Source organism: Heterocephalus glaber, unplaced genomic scaffold (assembly GCF_053883595.1).
Source record: "Heterocephalus glaber isolate CG9 unplaced genomic scaffold, H.glaber_assembly_v1.0 deba00001745, whole genome shotgun sequence".
Lineage (NCBI taxonomy): Eukaryota > Metazoa > Chordata > Mammalia > Rodentia > Bathyergidae > Heterocephalus > Heterocephalus glaber.
In genome coordinates this window covers 1,299,246-1,319,133 of record NW_028258451.1, presented here as the reverse complement: position 1 = coordinate 1,319,133, position 19,888 = coordinate 1,299,246, and the positions used below count along the sequence as shown (strand labels likewise).

At 50.0% G+C, this 19,888-nt stretch overlaps 2 protein-coding genes across 7 annotated transcripts; both read right to left on the bottom strand.

Moving 5' to 3' along the window:
- Positions 1–4,102: 4,102 nt before the first annotated feature.
- Rps9 (ribosomal protein S9) lies at positions 4,103–7,832 on the bottom strand. Its single transcript, XM_004866709.3, has 5 exons — positions 6,945–7,832; positions 6,585–6,706; positions 6,264–6,386; positions 4,956–5,142; positions 4,103–4,350 (listed from the first exon to the last, which is right to left on the bottom strand). The coding sequence occupies exons 2-5, from the start codon at positions 6,679–6,681 to the stop codon at positions 4,173–4,175; spliced, it is 585 nt and encodes a 194-aa protein (XP_004866766.1). The 5' UTR covers positions 6,682–6,706; positions 6,945–7,832; the 3' UTR covers positions 4,103–4,172.
- A 236-nt stretch (positions 7,833–8,068) lies between these two features.
- Positions 8,069–19,884, bottom strand: Tsen34 (tRNA splicing endonuclease subunit 34). Of its 6 annotated transcripts, none has more exons than XM_087201043.1 (6): positions 19,867–19,884; positions 18,712–18,958; positions 18,344–18,569; positions 17,985–18,236; positions 14,491–14,634; positions 8,069–13,634 (listed from the first exon to the last, which is right to left on the bottom strand). In XM_087201043.1, the coding sequence occupies exons 2-6, from the start codon at positions 18,952–18,954 to the stop codon at positions 13,588–13,590; spliced, it is 912 nt and encodes a 303-aa protein (XP_087057169.1). In that variant the 5' UTR covers positions 18,955–18,958; positions 19,867–19,884; the 3' UTR covers positions 8,069–13,587. The 6 variants fall into 6 exon arrangements, with proteins under 6 accessions (XP_087057169.1, XP_087057167.1, XP_021101812.2 ...); XM_087201041.1 differs by lacking the exon at positions 19,867–19,884 and adding an exon at positions 19,564–19,721; XM_021246153.2 differs by lacking the exon at positions 19,867–19,884 and adding an exon at positions 19,407–19,652.
- Positions 19,885–19,888: the final 4 nt, after the last annotated feature.

Here is a 19,888-nt window from a genome sequence, read left to right as displayed (position 1 = left end):
GTCCCCAGCTGGGCCGGAGCTGGGGCCTGCGGGGCCAAGAGACCCCGGGGACTCTGGGCAGGAGGGGACCCCTTGTTCTGTCCCTGCAGATGCTGCCGTGAACGACTCACTGCCTGAGGACGGGGTGGAGCTGGATGCTCGGGTGAGGCCCTGTCCCTCTGCAGGGCACAGGGACTTCCTGTCACTGCTTTAGTCCAGGGACACACCTGGACTGCCTACAGCTATGTCTTTCCTATTTTGTCTTCCAGGTTAGGTTTCTGTTTTAATATTTAAATCCATTTTCATTTTGGCTTAGTACATGATGAGAGATATGGGTCTAGCTTTAATCTTCTGCATATGGACAGCCAGTTTTCCCAGCACCACTTGTTAAAGATGCTGTCTTTCCTCCAACATATGCTTTTGGCCTCTTTCTTGAAGACCAAATAGCTGAAAGTGTCAGGGGAAGCTTCTGTATTCTCAATTCTGTTCCATTGATCCACATTACCTGCTTTTGCTCCAGTACCATGCTGTTTTTACCACTGTTTTGTAGTATACCTTCAACTCGGATGTTGCTCTGCCTCCTGCTTTGCTCTTGTTGCTCAAAAGTGCTTTTGCTATTCTGAGTCTCTTCTGGTTCAATATGAAATTTTAGGATTGTTTTCTCTAGATCTGTGAAGTATGCTATTGGTAATTTGTTTGGGACTGCAATGAATCTGTGTAACATTTTGACAATATTCATTCTGCCTATCCAGGAGCAGGGGACATCTTTCCATTTCCTGACATCCTCTTCAATCTCCTTTTTCAGAGTACTGTACTTTTCCTTGTAGAGGTCTTTCACTTCCTTGGTTAGGATAATTCCTAGGCATTTCATTCTTCTTGAAGCTACTGTGAATGACATTATTTTCTTAATTTCCTTCTCATCTTGTTTATTGTTGGTGTATACAAATGCTAATGCTTTCTGTGTGTTGATCTTGTATCCTGCTGCATTGCTGAAATTTGTTATGCTTTTGGTGGAATTCTTTGGGTCTTCTATGTAGGAAACAAATAACAATATTTTGAGTTCTTCCTTTCCTATATGTATCCCTTTTCTTTCTTTCTCTTGCCTAATGGCTCTGGCTGATGTTTCAAATACAATATTGAATAAAAGAGGCACTAGAGGACATCTTTTTCTTGTTCCTGAATTTAGGGGAATGCTTTTCGGTTTTTCCCACTTAGTATGATGCTGTCTACTGGTCTGTTATATATAGCTTTTATCATATTCAGGTATGGTCCTTCTATACATGTTTTCTTTAGGGTTTTTATCATGAAGGGTGTTGGATTTTGTCAAAAGCCCTCTCTGCGTCTATATGATCATTTTTAAAATCTTGTTTCTGTTTATGTGATCTATTACATTTATTATGTATTTTGAACCATCCTTGCATCTCTGGGATGAAACCTACTTGATCATGATGTTTGATCTTTTTAATAATGTGCTGCATTCTATCTGCAGACCTTATTGAGGACTTTTCTATGTTCATTAAGATTTGCCTATAGTTTTCTTTTTTTAGTTGAGTCTTTATCTGGCTTAGGGATTAGGGTGATACTGGCTTCCATAAATGATTTTGGGAGCACTCCATCTCTTTCAGTTTCTTTGAAGAGCCTGAGGAGTATTGGTGATATAATATCCTTAAATGTTTTGTAGAACTCAGCAGTGAACCTATCACATCCTGGGCTTTCTTAGTTGGTAGATTCTTTATTTCTGTGTCAATTTCATTGCTTACTAGGTTGTTAAGCATATTTATGTCTTCTTGGGTTAGTTTTGGTAGTTTCTATGTGTCTAAGAATCTGTCCATTTCTTCAAAATTTGCTAATTTGTTGTAATATAACTTTTCAAAGTAGTTACTATCTTCTGGATTTCCAGTGTCTGGTATGATTTCACCTTTTTTCATTTTTTTTTTTTTTTTTTGATAGGGTCTTGCTATGGGGTTCAGGTCGGGCTTGAACTCATAGCAATCCCTTTACCTCAGCCTCCCAAGTGCTGACATTACAGGCGTGCACCACCACACCCAACCCCTTTTTCATTTCTAACTGACTCATGTAAGTCTTCTCTTGTTAAGTCTGGCTAGGGGTTTATCTATTTTATTTATTCTTTCAAAGAACCAGCTCTGCAATTTGAATTTTTCTTTAAGCCTCAATTTCATTCATTTCTGCTTTTATACTTTATAATTCTCCCACTTAATTTTTGGTTTGGGGCTGATATGTTTCTTGAGTATCTTAAGATTTCTCATACGGTTGTCAGCTTGTTCTGGTTTCCTGATTTCGAATTGACTGCGATGAATTTTCTTAGAACTGCTTTCGCACTGATGTAGGCATGTCAAAGCAATCTTACATTCATGTGCTAAATCCCACTGGGCCATGGCCCTAACCCTCTCAATATGCTGCTAGATTTGATGAGAAAACAGGATCAGTTGAGAACTTTTGCATCTATGCTCACAAGAGCTATTGTTGATTTTTGTTTTTGTTTTAATGTTTGTTTTACAATACTGGGGATTGAACCCAGGACCTTCACACATGGTCAGCCCTTTCTTATTATGAGACAGACCTTGCTAAGTCACTAATTTGGATTAGGCTTGACCTGCAATCCTCCTGCCTCAGCTTCCTCAGCAGCCAGCATTACAGATGTGCGCTACCACATCCAGCATTCTTTTCTTATAGTGTCTTTACCTGGTGTGGCATCTCAGTAATGTTCACCTCATGGGATGCTGGAAGTACCCCTCTTCTACTTTTGGGGACAGTATGAGGGTTGGTGTCCAACTGGTTCTCTTCAATGTTTGGCAGAACTCACCGGGGAAACCACCTACCCTTGGCCTTCTCTTTGTGGAGGTTTGTAATTAATAGTCTTTGTACTTGTTTTGATCTTGTTTTTTCCTGTGTTAGTAGGGGTCCCACAGACACGGGCCGTGACAGCCCAGTGCCCACTTCCTGTGAGTCCTGACCCCTGACCTCCCCAAGCCCTCAACCTTCCCACCCACTGTTCCTGGGCTTCTGCATCTTTGGACCATGGACAAGAGACCTCTGGGAACTCTTCCCCTTTGTGTCAGCCGGCCCAGGTGAGCCCGGCTCCGCTGAGTACTCTGCTCTGGAAAGGACACCACCCCAACCCCACTGCTCCACACGCAGGGACTCCAGGAACCTCAAGTGTGTCCACAGGCAGAGGAACGACCCCTGGCAGGTCAGAGATGTGAATGGCCCAAGAGCTCTGGGACGTCTGCAAGGTGACTGCTTCCAGCAACACTGCCAAAAGCACAGCCATCTCAAAGCGCCTGCCAAGGTGACTCAGCTGGCCACCTTGGGGATGGGACGGCTTCCCATGTGGCCACAGTAAGCTGCAACCCATGGGAGACTGTGCAGGCTTCACAGCCATCTGCCAGGGGACCCAGAGCCTGCCCTGAATTAGAAGCTGGGAATTTATCTGACCTCAGAGCCAGAACTCCTAGGGCAGGTAAGGAACAAGATGCAAAGTGGCTGCAGCTGCTGAGGGAGTTGCTCAACTTCAAGTGTTTCTCTTTTCCCTTTCCTTCCCTCCCTGCCATAGCTTCTCAAAAAAGCAGAGAAGAGGGAAGCTGCCCCTCCTGAGGTTAAGGACAAGTCCAAATGCAAGGCTCCTCAGACGCCCCTCCCCAGAGGGCACACACACCTTTCACACTCATCCAAGCCACTTAAGACACAAAGTGGGGAGCAACCAAATCACCACCCCACAGCAGACCCTGCCACAGCCTGTGCTCCAGGGCCAATGATAGCCCAGCCCCACACCGCAGGCCTGGGACCCACCCTGGCTCCTGGCCCGGTCATAGCGGGGAAGACCTGGACCTGCACTCACCACTTTCCCTGCCCGGAAAAGGCCCTTCCACCCCAGGTGCAAACAGCCGGCTGTGCGGTCCCTGCAGGCCACTGGGCTGCAGCCCACCCGAGACAGCGACACCCTCTGGGCGCTGCTCACAGCCCAAGCCAGCCGGGCCAGCCAGGCCTCTCCTGCCCACCTGGCCGCACCTGGAGGCAGAGCCCAGGTCGGGCCCGGCTTCTTTCCACTGCTCACAGCTGTGTGCTGGGGGCAAGGACGACACTGAATGGAACACAAATTGCACACTGTTCGTTCTGGTTTATTCTGTGGCTGAAAAACTAAACAGTCCTTCAGCCCAGGAGGAAGGGTGGGCTTAATCCTCCTCCTCGTCATCTCCGGCTCCAGCCCCACCCTGGCCCTTCTTGGCGTTCTTCCTCTTCACACGGCCTGGGCGGCCTCCCCCATATGGGGATCGCAGGGAGAAGTCAATGTGCTTCTGGGAGTCCAGGCGCACAATGAAGGACGGGATGTTCACCACCTGCTTGCGGACCCTGAAGGAGGAGAGCAGGGGAGGGAGGCTGGGAGGCCACGCCCCTGCTTTCTAAATTGTTTGATAGGGTCTTGCTACGTGACTAGTGTCCAGGCTGGGCTCAAACTTGAGATCCAGCCTGCCTGAGCCTCCCAGAGTGTTGGGATCACAGGCCTGTGCCAGCTGGGCCCTGCAGTCCTGACCTTTCAGCCTCAGACCTCAAGACAGTAAATTCACCACGTTCACAATGACGAGTGCAAGACAACAATGAAGGTCTGGACTGGGCGTCACGGAGCAGAGCAGACAGCTGAGCCCACCTGGCCAGTGCAGGCCCAGCCCTCACCCTCCAGAGGCATCAAGAGCTGTTACCTGTCCAGCTGCCCGCACGCTTGGCAGAGGCCTTCGCAAGGTGTACGGCTTGAGCCGCAGTGACACTTGCGCTGGGCTACAGGGGGCCAAGGCTGCCCCAGGCTCCCCCACAAGCTGTCTGCGGGGTGCACCTGTCCCTCAAGGTGAGCTCACACCCTCGTCAGCTCCGAGGGCTGCACAGGAGACAGGGACAGCAGGTTCAGTGAAGGCCACCACCCCTGGAGAGGGGGTGTAGTCTGGGACCCTGCTGCATGGTACCTGATGTGGCGCTGGCGGATAAGCACACGGGCGTGGTGGATGGACTTGGCCAGGCCCAGCTTGAACACCTGGGTCTGCAAGCGCCTCTCCAGGAAGTCCTCGATCTTCAGGCCCAGGATGTAATCCAGCTTCATCTTGCCTTCGTCCAGCACCCCAATTCGGACAAGTCTCCGCAGGAGGGCGTTACCTGGGAAGAGGGGATGGAGCACCCAGTCAGGGTTGTGGCTTCAGATTCCCTGGGTCCAAGTGGTGGTGGGACAAGGGAACTAAGGGCTAACTGATATAGGACTCAAAGTCCTGGACCCTTGTAAATATGGTGCTTCTCAGGTATAATCCCAGCACTGTGGGAGGCTGAAGCCGGAGGATCAAAAGTTCCAGCTTAGCCTGGACAATTCAGCCAGACCTTGTGTCAAAATAAAAATTAAAGGGGCCAGGGATTTAGCTCAGTGGTTTTGCCACCTGCTGAGCAAGCGCAAGGACCTGAGTTCGATCCCTGGTACCAAAAAAAAAATAAAAAGTAAAAAAGCCCTAGAGATGTAGTTCAGTGCAAAGACCCTATGTTCAATCTACAGTAGAGAGAAAAAAAAAAAGTGGAAGAAGCTAGTCTACATAAGTGGTTAAATCAAGTTTAACTCCTACATGATTTGCAACCTCACCTTCATTGTCACAGCTTGAAATGCTTCCCTCAAGGACATCTACATGATCTCTCCGCTGAGGACTTTACTAAAAGTCACTTAAATGTTCTTGACTACTTATTAAATACAGCAAACAAATGTAAGCACACAGGGTCCCCTCCCTGCCAACCATCAGACACCGCAGGAATTCCACTGTCTATTTCCACTAACAGCAAAGGAATAAAAAACTGCGTTGCTACACAATACACAGCCACAGTCAGGTATCCAAGTGTGACTTACATTACCATCTCCAGACATGAGTAAAGGGAAAATGGGGATAAACCAAAGCTGCGCATCTAAGGCAAGGATTTTAACTCACACACTTTTTTCTCATCTCCATTACAACATTAAAGGGTGTGAGTGTTACTCCTTGGTAGAGGAAGGGCCTGGGCGTTCCACCCCCAGTAATGAGAGAAACACACTAAGGTAGACAGAGACTGGCACTGAATCAAGGCAGGGCTGTCCCAACGCCCCTGGGACACCAAGCTCATCAAGCTGGAGGCCTGGGTTCAACCCCCGCCCCCCGGACCAAGAACAAATCCAGCCAAAAGCTGGTTCCACTTGTTCGTAACACTTTCATCACCGGAACACAGACCCAAAACGCCAGCAGCCTGCAGCAGGATCATACACACACCTTCGAAGAGCCGCCGTGGGTCCTTTTCGTCCAGCGTCAGCAGCTCCCGGGCAGCCTTTCGGATCTTGGCCAGAGTAAATTTGACCCTCCAGACCTCACGCTTGTTCCGGAGCCCATACTCGCCTGCACGTGGGGGAAGGGCGTGAAGAGACTCGGACCAATGGACTAGTTCAAAGGCCAGTCACAAAAGCCTGCTAAACCAAAAATCCTCGGTAGGGGAGACACTACAGCAACCCAGGTTCAACGCCCCGGGCGCGGCCTCACCCACGTGCTAACTTTCCTCCGACCCCGGCAGCCAAACCAACCGTGGACTGCACTCACCGATCAGCTTCAGTTCTTGGTCAAGGCGGGATTTCTCGAAGGGCCTCCGCGGGGTTACGTAGGTTTTGCGACAAACCCAGCTCCTCGCCACCGGCATGCTGGCTCCTGTGGTCCGGCTGCCCCTGCGCAGAAGCAACTTGGTACGTGACCCTCCCAAGCAGCGCCTGCGCAGTCCCGCCGCTGAGCCACGACCTCGTGGCGTTCAGTCATCTCGCGACAATAGCTCAATTTTTAGTCACAACAGCGCCACACTCCCGTCCCACTTGCTTCTACTCTGCCCTACTTTAGCGTATTCGTGGAAGCTCCTAAAGTCTGTGCAATCAAACCCCAAACCCAGACCTAAAGTGCCCAACAGCTCACCTCCAAATCGGTCCAGCAAACTGAGAAAGAGGCACGGGCGCGCCTTGGTTGCACTCTTATACCAGCGCCATCGCTTCGTGATGTCATTACGCAAGGTGCACGTCTGCACCAATCAGAAGAGGCGTTGACGGATGGACGAGCAGTCGAGACGAGAGGATAGGCAAGAGCGGCATGCTGGGCTGGGCCGGCCTTGCCAGCCGGCTGGGTTGGTGACAGGGTTTGGGTCGCAGAGGATCTGAGGAGGAGAGGCGTCGGGACCCCTTTCTGCTCCGATGGGCAGTGGTTTTTAACAAATCAGAAACTGTCCTAGGATTGGAGTCCTGCCACCAGTCCTGCTGGACTGGTTGTGCCCGTCCTCTGTAGACCTCCGCCTCCTCGCTCTTCGAAGGCCCGGGACACTGGGCGCCTCCTGAGCCGGAAGTTCCTCCCTAGCCAGATGGTGATTCCAGGACTGAGCAATGCAACCTGAGCATTAGCCAAAGCCGGCCTGCTGTTTTTTCTGGGCTACCAGTCCATCTGAGGAATGTGCAGACTCCGAGGGACATGGCTCACCTGTCCATCCTCATTCCGCTCCATCTTTGCCTTGCATTTTATAAACAAAAAGAGACCTTGGTAGAAACCTGCCAGCCTGGAATCCTTTGGGGAAGCTGCCCTTCCCTCGACATGGGCCTCATTCGTGCAACAGAATTTTGAGCAGCACAAGCAGTTGCATTTACCAGTGAAGAGGGGGGAATTGGGACCAAGGGAAGTTAACGAAAATCATTCACAGTGTGATCCTGTAAAGAAAGTAAACTGGCCCACCTGGGCCGGGGATTTAGCTCAGTGGTCTCGCTGCCAGCTGTGCAAGCACAAGGACCAGAGTTCGATCCCCGACACCAAAAAAAAAAAACAAAGTAAACTGCTGAAGACGAAGGGAAGGTGATTCTTCAGATGGATGGTCAGTGAAGGCCCAGTGATTTACACTTGATCTTAGCCAAAAGGCCGAGAAGCAATAGGGCCCAGTGATTTTAAAAAGCTATTTAAGCCTAATTTACCAAAAACAGCAGTTTCTATCCTGAAGTTTCTTTTGGGTTCCCAGAACAGGGAAAATGTTCTAAATACTACTGCTGTACGTTCTGCTCCACTTTGGTACCATTTATCTCTCTTTTTTTTTTTCTTTTTTTTTTTTCTGGTACTGGGGATTGGGGACCTTGAGCTTAGAAGACAGGCGCTGGAACCACTGAGCTAAATCCCTGGCCCTGGTACCATTTATCTCTTGGACAGACTCACACACTCTTGTCAACTACTTTCCTTCAAAGTGCCCGTAGGAGTTGAGCGTGGTGGTGCATGCCTATAATCCCAGCTCTCAGGAGGCTGAGGCAGGGGGATTTCTGAAATTTCCAGGCCAGCCTGGATTACATAGAGACCCTGTCTCAAACCACCACCACCCCCAAATGGTGTTATTAGTCCTATTTTACCAGGGCACATACTAAGGCACCAACAGATAGGGACATTTCTCCAGATTACATGATGTAGAAATGAATGAAAGGGGCTGAGGATTTAGCTCAGTGTTTCCGCTGCCTGCCTCAAAAGTGCAAGGTCCCAGAGTTCCATCCCTGGTACCAAAAAAAAAAATGAATGAAGGCTAAACAAATGAAAACAGGGACAGGCTACTCATTCAAAATAAGGGGGTCAGCCACTGTCACTTGCATTTTGGAGACTCAAAGACAGGCAGAGGAGTAAGAAAGGCTTCGGTGTGCCCTGGCTTGAGGCTATTGGCCTGGGGAAGCTATCTGCAGGCTGACTGGTTAAAAGACCACACTGAGCTTTTTTAGATGAAGTTAGAATCAGGGACAAAAATTAGGGAAGCTGAGTGTGGTGATGCGTGGCTGTGACCCCAGAACTTAGGAGGCTGAGGCAGGACTGCCGTGTGTTTGAGGCAAGCCTGGGCTACATAGTAAGTTCAAGGCCAGCCTGAATTGTACAGGGAGATCCTGTCTCCAAAACAATACACAGTAAATGTTTATATTGAAATGGAAACAACAAAAAAGACAGAGCAGAGACTGACAGTCTCAAAGCTTGGCAGAGACTGATGGTCTCAAGGCTGCACAAAGGCTTGCCTCTTCTGCTAAATCCATGAAGGTCACTGTGCCCGGAAGATAAACTGCTGAGACACAGCTGCCTACCTCTCTGTCACTTAAAGATACTGTAGAAACAACATTACCTCCACCTCCCTACCCTGTGCTAAATTCTGCTTCTGTAAAATTCTGCCTGCTCCCCCGCCCTGGCTGAAGAACAGATAAATAAGAGAACAAACTTAGAAACGGGGCTCAGACTCTGGAAGGGGACTTCTGCTGGGCCCCTGGCTATCGAATAAACCTGCCTTTCCTTCAGTTCTCTGAATGCTGCTCTCTTCCTTGGTCTGCTGCCTCCGAGTGCCACTTCCCTGCCAAGTGCCATCAACCAAAAGGCAGGCTTGTCCAAACCTGATAGTGTGTCTGCAGCCACCCTATTCATCAGATTTGGCAGTGTGCGACTTCTGGCTCTTCCCCAAACCCAAAATAACTAGGACAGGGAAATGTTTTTAATGAATTCAGGACATTGAGGCAGTCACAACAGTGCAACTAAAAACACAGAGGAGGACTCCCAGAAGTGCTTCAGAAGGTGGCAAAAGTGGGCCATGTGGGGGGATGCACGCCTGTAATCCTGGCACTTGGGAGGCTGAGGCAGGAGGATCACCAAGAGTTCAAAGCCAGCCTGGGCTCCATAGTAAGTTCAAGGACAATTTGAACTACATAGCAAGACCCTGTCTCAAAAAGCAAAAGAAAAGTGGCAAAAATGATCAGGTAAATGTGCTCAAAGCAAGGGGGAATATTTTCAGTTTTCGTTTTGTTTTAGACACAGGGTCTTGCTAGTATAGATTAGCCTGGCCCCAAACTTATGGCGATCTTCCCGCCTTATCCTGAGTGCTGGGATTATAGGCCTGCACCACTACTCCCACTTTTAATTCCCTTTTAATTTTTATCAATATGATCTGAAAATTGGTGATTTACATTTGCACTTGTTTGGCTGGTTGGCTTTTGTCTGAGACAGGGTCTTACTGTGTAGCCCATGCGGCCCTGGGCCCCATAGTCATCCTCCTGCCTCAATGCTCCCACCCACCCCAGTGCCACCAGGCACACCTACATTTGTGTCTGTGCATGAAGAACACAACAGGTTGTCTTGGATGCCAGCTAGCTTTGGATTTGCCTTTCTGTGACTTGCCTTTGTTTATCTTTTGCCCATTTGGGGAGTACAACAAGGGAAACATAAGAGAGCTTTATTTTTTGTTGATGTCTCCAGTGTTTCACTTTTGTTATCTCCAACATGCTGATAGTTCATCACGGAGGGAAATTAAATGGGAGGGGAAAAAAGTCTTCCACAACTTCTCATATCCTTCAGGGCAAATTCTGGGCTCTGCAAATTCCAGGCACTTTATGACTATAGATTTTTGGAGACAGGATCTGGCTATGTAGCCCAGGCTGGCTTTGAACTTGCAATCCTCCTGCCTCAACTTCTCAAGTGCCTGGCTCTGATCAGAGAATTTTTGGTTCTGGTGGTTTTATATTAATAGTTAAGTCAAAAAACCCAAAAACAAAAAAACCCCCCACCATTTTATGGTTTGTGTCTAGATGACCCAGGGGTTTTTCAGAGGTGGCTAAATCTAGTGTGTGATGCTGGGATTAAAGATAAGTGATCGGTTTGGCCCTAATCCCCAGTAGTCTGGATAACATAAAAAGGGCAGAAAGACGCTGTTAAGACCTTGTTGCTTTTGCTGTCTTCCACTTCCAGGAACTGTTGCCCCTCTGCCATGTGCCACCCAGCCTTGGAGTGAGCCGATTATGGACTGAAACCTCTACAAACTGTGAGGCAAATAAACCTTTCCCCCTTTAACTCTGGGTGTTGGGTATTTGTCTCAGAAACAAGAGAAAAGCAACTGAGATATACTAGCTCTTGGTCTTAAGCAAAATTAGCCCCTTTGCATGTGCTAAATTCAGGGCAGTAACAATAATTCCTCATTGAAATTGATGATTTAAAGTTTAAAAAAAGCTGGGCATGGTGGTGCATGCCTGTAATCATCAGCACTTGGGAGCTTGAGGCAGGAGGATCACCTCAAGCTCAAGGCCAGTGTGGGTTATGTAGTGAATTCAGGGCCAGCCTGAACCACATGGCACGAGACCGTCTCCAAACACCAAAAATAAATAAACAATTTTTTAAAAAAGCCCAGCACATGGCACAGGAAGTATTTTAACTCCAGGGATTACAATGCTGGTGATCAGGCCCCAACCTCAGCCTTCCTCCCAGCCCAGTCATGGGACCCGGCCCTTCTCTGCAGAGCCCCCTGCAGCCCCCCAGCTCCTCCCCTGTCAAGGCAGTGGCTGGGGATGCAGTGGCTGCCACAGCCCCACCAGGATCAGGGGTGGGGTGGGGTGGCCATCATTTTCCTTCCACACACTATGAAGATACTAATATGACCCAGGTGTGGCAGCATGTGCGTTAGTCCACTGCTCAGGAGGCTGAGGCAAGAGGATCACTTGAATCCAGAAGTTTCAGACCAGCCTGGGCAACGAAGTGTGGCCTCACCTCAAAAAGAAAAATTAACTATGAGCCATCCACATATTGCCAACTGTACCTGTTAGCAAAAGTGGTCTGGGCAAGCTGCAGAAGTGTGTACAGTGTGCTACAATTTGAGTAAAAAAAGATCATAAATGTAGGTATGATTTAAAATACGAAGATGAAGATGGTACGGAAAAGAATTTTAAGTTTCAAGTTTAAAAAGTCAACCTTGATCAAAACATATAGTTTAGTAAGTTTTTTGGGGGGGGTACCGGGGCTCAAACTCGGGTCCTTAAGCTTTTGAGGCAGGTGGCAGAAGCACTGAGCTAAATCCCCAGCCCTTAAAACATTATGGTTTAAACCACTGATTCATTCAGCAATGTACTGAGGGCTTGCCTCATGCTGGGAATGGTTCTTGGACTGGGATACTGCTCGAAACCGGGAACCCAAAGGAACCGGAAACAGCTGTCCTGAGGTGGGAAGAACCAAGTGCCATCACCTGGAAACAGGTGAGGGAAACTCGGCTGCCACCACAGCAGAAGCCGCAGCCACACAAAGGAGAGGTACCTCGAGGCTATGCTGTGCAGTGCAGCCAGTACCCAGGTGTGAATCCCTGACCCATGGAAGCCGCTCCAGAAAGATCTGAGGCTGGATGGCGCTGGGAATGGGAGTGGCTGCAAACAGAGGCAAGAGGGAGCTTTTGGGCATAACAGAAACCTAAAATTACACTGTAGTGACAATTGCATGACCCTGGGATCTAAAAATCAGTGAATTGTGCACTTAAAACTAGTGATCCTTGGGCCAGGGATTTAGCTCAGTGGTTTCGTCGCAAGGACCCGAGTTCGATCCCTGGTACCAAAAAAAAAAAAAACTAGTGATCTTTATCATGTCCATCTCAAAGCTATTTTAAAAAGCAGCATGTCTGGCCAGACCAGGTGGTGCGTACCTGTCATCCCTGCACTCAACAGGCTGAGGCAGGAGGATTGCCACAAGTTTGAAGCCAGCCTGGGCTACATAGTGAGCTCAAGCCTATTCTGAACTACACAGTGAAAACCTGTCTCAAAAAAAAAAAAAGCGACTTGCCTGTCCCCACGAAGCTTACTTACACTCTAGCTAAACAATGAAAAGAATAAGATAAGCCAGGCACACCAGTATCCCTTGGAGGCTGAGGCAGGAGGATTGCAAATTCTTGGCCAGCTTGGCCTACATAGTGAGACTTTATCACACACACAAAAACATCCCCCTCAAAAAAACAAAAAAAGGGCCAGGGATTTAGCTCAGTGGTTCTGCCGCCTGCCTTGCAAGCGCAAGGACCCGAGTTCGATCCCTGGTACCAAAAAAAAAAAAAAAAAAGATGTAGAGCATGTTAGTGATGAGCGGTAAGGCCAATCGAGGGGATGTGTGGGAAGAACATTAAATTTTAACTCTAGGTCACCATGGAAGGTCTCCCTGAGCAGCCCGAAGTGAGGGACAAGTCCCTGTGGCTGTCCAGGGTACAGCACTGTCCCAGTAGCCAGGCAAAGCCAAAGAATGAGTGTGGTGACTGCTGAGCATGAAAAGGACAGAGGTTAATAAAGAACCTGCAGCACAGGGCTTGGCTTCTGCTCGGAGCCCGAAACTGCTGAGCATTCAGAACAGCGACACAGTTTGATTTCTCACTGAACCTCAGCGCCCTGCTGCTGGAAAAGGTGTGGGCAGAGGCGGAAGGAAGGGTCAGGAAGCCACTGAGGCGGTCCCAGTGGCCAGGTGACCCTCACAGCTTTGCCAGTGCTGGCAGTGAAGCCGGGCGCAGAGGCCCAATGCTGGCTCTGTGGCACTTTGGGAGCAGCACCCACAGGACCCGGTGGCCGGGGGGCCAGGGGACCCCTTGCCAATGGTTTCATCTGGTCCCGTGGTCCTGCGGATGGAACCAGGCCCCATGCACACAAAGCCAGTGTTCCCCGAGCTGCATCCAGGGTCTGGTGAAGCTGCCCCGGCCGGCCGGGGACACAATCTTTCAGTAGTGCAGGTGCTGAGGCTTCCGAGGGTTCTGCAGTGAGGAGAAAGGCTGGGAGCCATGCAGGCCGCGTCAGCCAATAAATGTGCAGGAAGTCGAGATTCTATTGAGGTCATTTACTGAATAGGGTGAGAAAGAAAGGAGAAACCGAGGTGGAAAAAACCTAAACAACCAGAGGAAGAGACTTTCAGCCTCAGAATTTTTTCTATAAAAATGTGTTACATTAACAAAATCTGTGAGACAAAATAAAACTACATGTTAAGATAGACACAAAATATTAGAATATTAGTACTGTTCGGGGAATCTCTCAGGACAAAGACAATAATTTGCTTTATAAATGTACATTTGTACTGGGCGTTTTGTTTTGTTTTGTTCCTTGCAGTACTGAGGACTGAATCCAGGCCCTTCACACTGAGCCACATTCTCAGCCCTTTTCCATTTTGTGAGACAAGACCTCACTAAACTGCTGTGCTCCCCAGGCTGGGCTCAGACTTTCGATCCTCCTGCCTCAGCCTCTCAGAGTGCTAGGATTAAAGTGTGCAGCACTACACTGGCTACCTGACACATTCTGTAAAACTCTCTTCAGATGAAGTTGAGCACGCTGAGAAGAGGCAAACTGGCAAGCCAGAGAGAGCAGGTCTAATGCTGAGCTGACGACCTGGGTGAGTCCTCCCAACCTCTCCTGCACTTCCAGGGTTATCACAAAGACTCCCACCACAAATCTGACATGCACTCAACAAGTTTATTGAGACCCGCTGGGGCCTAAGCCCTGCAGAAAACAGAGCTAAATCAAACCCAGTCCCAAGCCCACAGTGTCAAACAGCCAGTCAGTGCCTTCAAACAGGAAGAGCCTGTGTGGACAAGTTCGGAGCCCTAGGACGGAGCTCACCATGGAGGGAGGAGGGCGCTGCTCTGCGGGCCCAGGCCCAGCTCACTGCAGGCTGGCCCACTGCAGGGAGGTGTAGGCCACCTTACCATCAGGCTGTGGGGAGCACAGCAGCAGCGTCTTCCTCACACTTGTTCCCAGGCGGCCGGCAGAGACCAGGTCCTGCAGTGGAATGGGGTCCTCCGGAGCCCAGCACTGGGCAATGTAGTGGGCATGGAAACGGAGCGGGTCACCTGCGGGACAGAGAGGCTCGGACAGTGTCCCACGATGGGGCTGGGTCACTGGGACACCAACGTGGGTTCAGTTTCCAACTTGCTACAGGTACTCGGAGACACACACCCCTGCACAAGGTAGTCCTTGCCTAGGGATTCTTTTTCTTACTAGTTGCACTGTAAAATACCTGTAATGAATGAGTACAGGTTTTCTGTTGTTGTTTGTTTTTTTGTTTTTTGAGACAGGATCTGGCTACATGGTTCAGGCTGGCCTTGAATTCCTGGTGATCTTCCTGCTTCTGCCTCCTGAGTGCTGGGATCACAGGCATGCCACACCACACCCGGCTGACTGCAGTATTTTGTTATCACTCATAATTGCTAACAAATGGAGGCAATCAAACCATGGACAGGGTAAAACCAAGTACAGTATTTTTTTTGTACCAGGGATCAAACTCTAGACCTTGAGCTTGCGAGGCAGGTGGCAGAACCACTGAGCTAAATCCCCAGTCCCCAAGTACAGTATTTATACAAGCTTTGTTTTCTTTGCCTATTCCACGACCATTTTTGGTACCGGGGATCGAACTCGGGTCCTTGCGCTTATGCAGCAGGTGCCAAAACCACTGAGCTAAATCCCCGGCCTCCACAACCATTTTTTAAAAATTAATTTTAGGCTGGGGATTTAGGTCAGGGGTTCTGCCTTTTATTTTTGCATTTTTAATTTTATTGGTACAACTTAGATATACATACTGATAACATTCATCACAGGGAATTTCTAACAACTATTAAAGCTTAAAAGAACATCGGCATGGAAAACACTCAATGGTACACTGAGGAGAGAAAGAAGGACGCAAAATATCACACCCCGAATAGCACAATCTTACTTAAAAATCAAGTCAATAGCCATGCATGGTGGCACACACCTGTCATCGCAGCACTCGGAAGGCTGAGGCAGGAGGACTGCTTCAACTTTGAGGCCAGCCTGAGCTACCCGGTCAGTTCAAGGCCAGCCTGAACTACATAGCCAGACCCTGTCTCAAAAACCAAAGAAGGAAGTAAGTAACTGACTACGTTGTGGTTGTGAACATGTGCTAAGAGCCAGCAACCATCAACGCCATGAGGAACTCACAGGGATGGTTGAGAAGTGACCCTGACGGGCTACAGCAGTGGCGGTGAACCTATGGCACACACGCCACAGTGGGCTGTTTGTACCACTGAAAGCTCTAAAAGGTTCGTTATCAACGGGCTAAAACTACTAACTGGAGGTGTGGCTCAGTGGAGCACTCACCTACAGCCAAGACAAGATTACAACAGGATCGAGCAATAAGGAGGTCAACGCGTTTTTTTGCAAAAAGAGCCAGACAGCCTGTGTTTCCAGCTCGTGGGTCGTGTTGCCAGTGCTCAGCTCAGCCGGAGCCAGACTGGCACCACAGCAGCTGCAGCACACACACACACACACACACACACACACACACACACACGCACACGCTCTCACTGTGTACTGCACTACATATGTGGGCTACTGAAAAGAAAAGGTACCAAAAAATGCTTGGGAAGCTAAGCCTGTAACTGTTTTTCTGGAGGCTTAGCAATGTTTAAACTCCAGAAGGTTTAGCAACAAGCTTAGAAACAGATAAGAGATTCATGATCTAATATAATTGTTTTACAGTATATGTTTTTTGGCCTGTTAGTCTGGCTGTTAATCTGTGTTTAGGATATTTATCCTAATAACTATCCTAATAAAGTTATAAAATAAATCAATCTGATGCGGGCAAAAATAATTTCAAAAGGGCCGGGGATTTAGCTCAGTGGTTTCACTGCCTGCTGCGCAAGTGCAAGGATCCAAGTTCGATCCCTGACACCAAAAAAAAAAAAAAAATAATAATAATAATAATAATAATTTCAAAAAACAAATTTGGGATGGAGAAGGGAAAAAAAGAATTGAGATACATTAAGTACATGTATCAATTCCCCACAAGGAGTGTAATCATTATGTACTACAAACATGCACTCATAAAAACTTAAAAAAATAAACATAGAAAAAAAGATACATGGACTGGAGATTTAGCTCAGTGGTTTTGCTGCCTGCTGTGCGAGCGCAAGGACCCGAGTTCGATCCCTGGTACCAAAACCCAAACAAACAAACAAACAAACAAAAAGATACATGAAAGAATTTCAGATTTTTTTTTTTGGTACCAGGGATCGAACTCAGGTCCTTGTGCTTTCGAGGCAGGCTGCAGAACCACTGAGCTAAATCCCCGGCCCTCAGATTTTTTTTTTCCTGGACCGGGGTTCGAACTCAGGACCTTGCACTTGGCAGGCAGGGGCGGTGCCACTGAGCTACATCCCTGGCAAGTTTCAGATCTCAAATACTAATGTTTAGGGGACAAGTATTCTCTACCTATCTGGTGTACTGACATTTAATATTTTAGAAATGATGGCTCATTAAACCTAACAGGTCAGCCTGTGGTTCCACTTAAAACATAGGGTTAAGTAATTAAGTGACTGAAACTTGTTGTTTTCCCTCAAAGTGGCTTTTTTTGTTTGTCTGGAGATTGGGTCTCACTGTGTTGTCCGGGATGGCCTTAACCTCCTGGGCTCAATTGATCCCCCTGCCTCAGCTTCCTGAATAGTCAGAACTACAAACACACATAACACTGCACCTGGCTGGAGCCATTATTTCCAAGGGTATTTAAATGGCGGATGCATCTGCAAAACCACATAAACATGCGACCGAGCCAAACATACTCCAGCACCTCTTCTTTTCCTCTCTTAGCTCAGATTTTTCTTATGCACACAAGGATCTATATCAGTCTGAGAGCTATACTGTTCCTCTACTAACTGCTACATTTACTAAACTATTAGTCATCTTGGTTGCTTACCAATTTTTCAGTACTGTTTACAGTCCTGTACCAAATATTCTACTTGTTTTGTATAGGTCTAAATACTCAGGAGTGAATCTTGTGGGTCACTGGAAGTGATTAATAGAGGTTGCTAAGCTGCCCCTACATGAGCATGGGAACTCCCACAAGCTTCCTGCTCTTCTATGGGTTTCAGAAGCTGAGAAAGACAAAAAGATAAAATGTACTGGGGTGTGGTGGGGCATGTAATCAGTAATCACATGTACTCATGAGGCTGAGATAGGAGGATCACAAGTCTGAACCCAGCCTGGGCAACTTAAAATTTTTAAATTTTAAAAAAGTTAAGGGGGGGGCTGTGAATGTAGCTGGGTGATACACACTTGGTTAACATGTGCAAGGCCCTGGGTTCAATCCCCAGTACTTCCGAAGGAAAGGAAAGGATGGGATACAGAACATATCAGATCGGTAAGGTGAGGAAAAGCAAATCCACCACAGCTCCCAACCCCAACTCACCAGGATACACCAGGAAGTCGCCGCCGAACTTGCCGGCGGCGCTGAGGAAAAAGCCTCGCTCCCACAGATCTCTGTAGATGCTGTAGCGCAGCTCGTGGGCGGGCCGGCCGGCGTGGGGCCAGTCTTTGGACTGCACGCGCCAGTCCAGGGGCCTGGCCTTAACAGGCCGAGGCCTGGCGGTGGCCAGCTGGACCAGCAGGGCAGACCTGGGCAAGGGCGCCGCCCCATCTGAAGCTGCTTGAGAAGAAGGCACTGGAGGAATGCAGAGGGAAACGCGTTGAACCCAAGGTCTTCCTGCCTCGGGGAGATCGAGCCTAAACTCCCCAAAGCCCCGTTCCTCCCCCCCCAGCCCCGCCCACCTGCTTCCTCCTGCTCCCCGGAGGCCTGGCCACCTCCGATCTCGCTCTCTTCCGCGGCTCGGCTCCCGCCGGCCTCGGAATCCTGCTCCAGCTTCTGCTTCTTGGCAGCCTGGCCCTCTGCAATCTTCTCCAGGAGCTCCTGACGCCGGTTCTCACGGGCCTCGGCCGCCAACGCGCTTTGCTCCTGGAAGCTCTGCTCTTGCTGGCGTCTGAACGATGCCAGAGCCTGGGAAGTAAAGTGAGCTAGACCCGAGGCCCAGGCTTGCAGGCCCTCAGGAAATCGGGAGTCCTAACGCCGCGCACGCTCCGACCAAGCCACTCCAAACAGGACCCCCGGGACCTCCCCTTCAGGATACCGCGGTTCTTACCAGGCTGTGCTGGCTGGGATCCCGGCGAGGGGAGCTGACCAGGGTCACGGCGCCGATCTCGGCCAGGAGCCGCGCCTCCTCCGGCAAAAGCAGCAACGGGAGGCCCAGGCGCGAGTTCTGCCGGGGCCCGCGGGGCAGGGCGCCCACCGTGCGGCCCCCCACGCCCAGGCGCTCCCGCAGCGCCTGAACCGCCTCGGCCCCCCACACCAGCGAGCGGCCGTTCGCCACCTCCACCACCAGCATCCTCCTGCGGAGCGGGGACACAGGGGTCACCCAAACAGCCCCTAGGACACCTCCAGAGAGCACCCCCAACCCCGCCTGGGATGCCACCTGCGGCCGAGAAAGGCCCCGCCCAGAGGTCCGAAGCCACGCCCGGCCCCTTAAATTCCGCCCCGCGGAGCTGCTAGGCCCAACCCATCCTCGCAAGTCTTGCCCCCGAGGCCCCGCCCTACACCCGCCTCTGGGAACTTTAGCCGCTCCCGTCACCGAACCTTCGCGGTTCGGCTGTCAGGCCTTGCTCCAAGTTAGACTTCTTTAGCACCAAACCCCGCCCCCTTTCCGATTGTAAGCGACCCGGCGTTCGGGCCTTCTCGGCTCCCGTCCGTCCCGCAGCCTGTGGTCCCGGCCCACGGGGAACCCCACCGCCCAGGCCCCGCCCTCTGCCATCCGCTCTCCGCCGGGCGGCATCACCCCACCCGTGAGGGCTCGGTCCGCGTCCTCGCTTCTCTCAAACTGGGCCCTCTAACACCAAACTCGCAGTCCAGGCGGAGCCAGCCCCTACATAGCGCGCCATGCGCCACATCCTCCGCCCTGCACCATGCCGACCTCAGCGGAGCGGGAAGTGGGACCCACCCCAGCCGCGCGCCTCTTCGCGGCAGCTCTGGCTCTGCAACCCGAGACCTGCGTGAGCTCATTATCCTGGCCCCTCCCCCCGAGCCTGGAGTCCTCCCCGGGCTCCGCCCCGATCTCCGCCTCCTTCAGGTTGTCCGTGGTCCGCCTTCCTCCTGAAAACCAGGAAGCTGTTGGCTCCGCCCATCATTACCCAAGGTCCCTTACATCCGATTCTTTCCGAAGTGAACCGAAACTTGGCCCCCGCTTACACCGCACAGTCTTTGGACTATCTCCGAAGGAAACCGAGCTTGTGGCCCCGCCCACCTCAAACACTGCCTTCTCCGAA

Excerpts from the sequence above, each read along its gene's own strand:
- Rps9 (XM_004866709.3), bottom strand. The coding sequence starts at position 6,681 with ATGCCGGTGGCGAGGAGCTGGGTTTGTCGCAAAACCTACGTAACCCCG. Across the intron at positions 6,387-6,584 it reads CCAAGAACTGAAGCTGATCG|GCGAGTATGGGCTCCGGAAC; the intron begins GTGAGTGCAGTC and ends CCCCACGTGCAG. Across the intron at positions 5,143-6,263 it reads CCCACGGCGGCTCTTCGAAG|GTAACGCCCTCCTGCGGAGA; the intron begins GTGTGTGTATGA and ends CCCTCTTCCCAG.
- Tsen34 (XM_087201041.1), bottom strand. The coding sequence starts at position 19,625 with ATGAGCTCACGCAGGTCTCGGGTTGCAGAGCCAGAGCTGCCGCGAAGA. Across the intron at positions 18,570-18,711 it reads ATCCCAGCCAGCACAGCCTG|GCTCTGGCATCGTTCAGACG; the intron begins GTAAGAACCGCG and ends TTTACTTCCCAG. Across the intron at positions 13,635-14,490 it reads GTGCTCCCCACAGCCTGATG|TAAATGACCTCAATAGAATC; the intron begins GTAAGGTGGCCT and ends CACCCTATTCAG.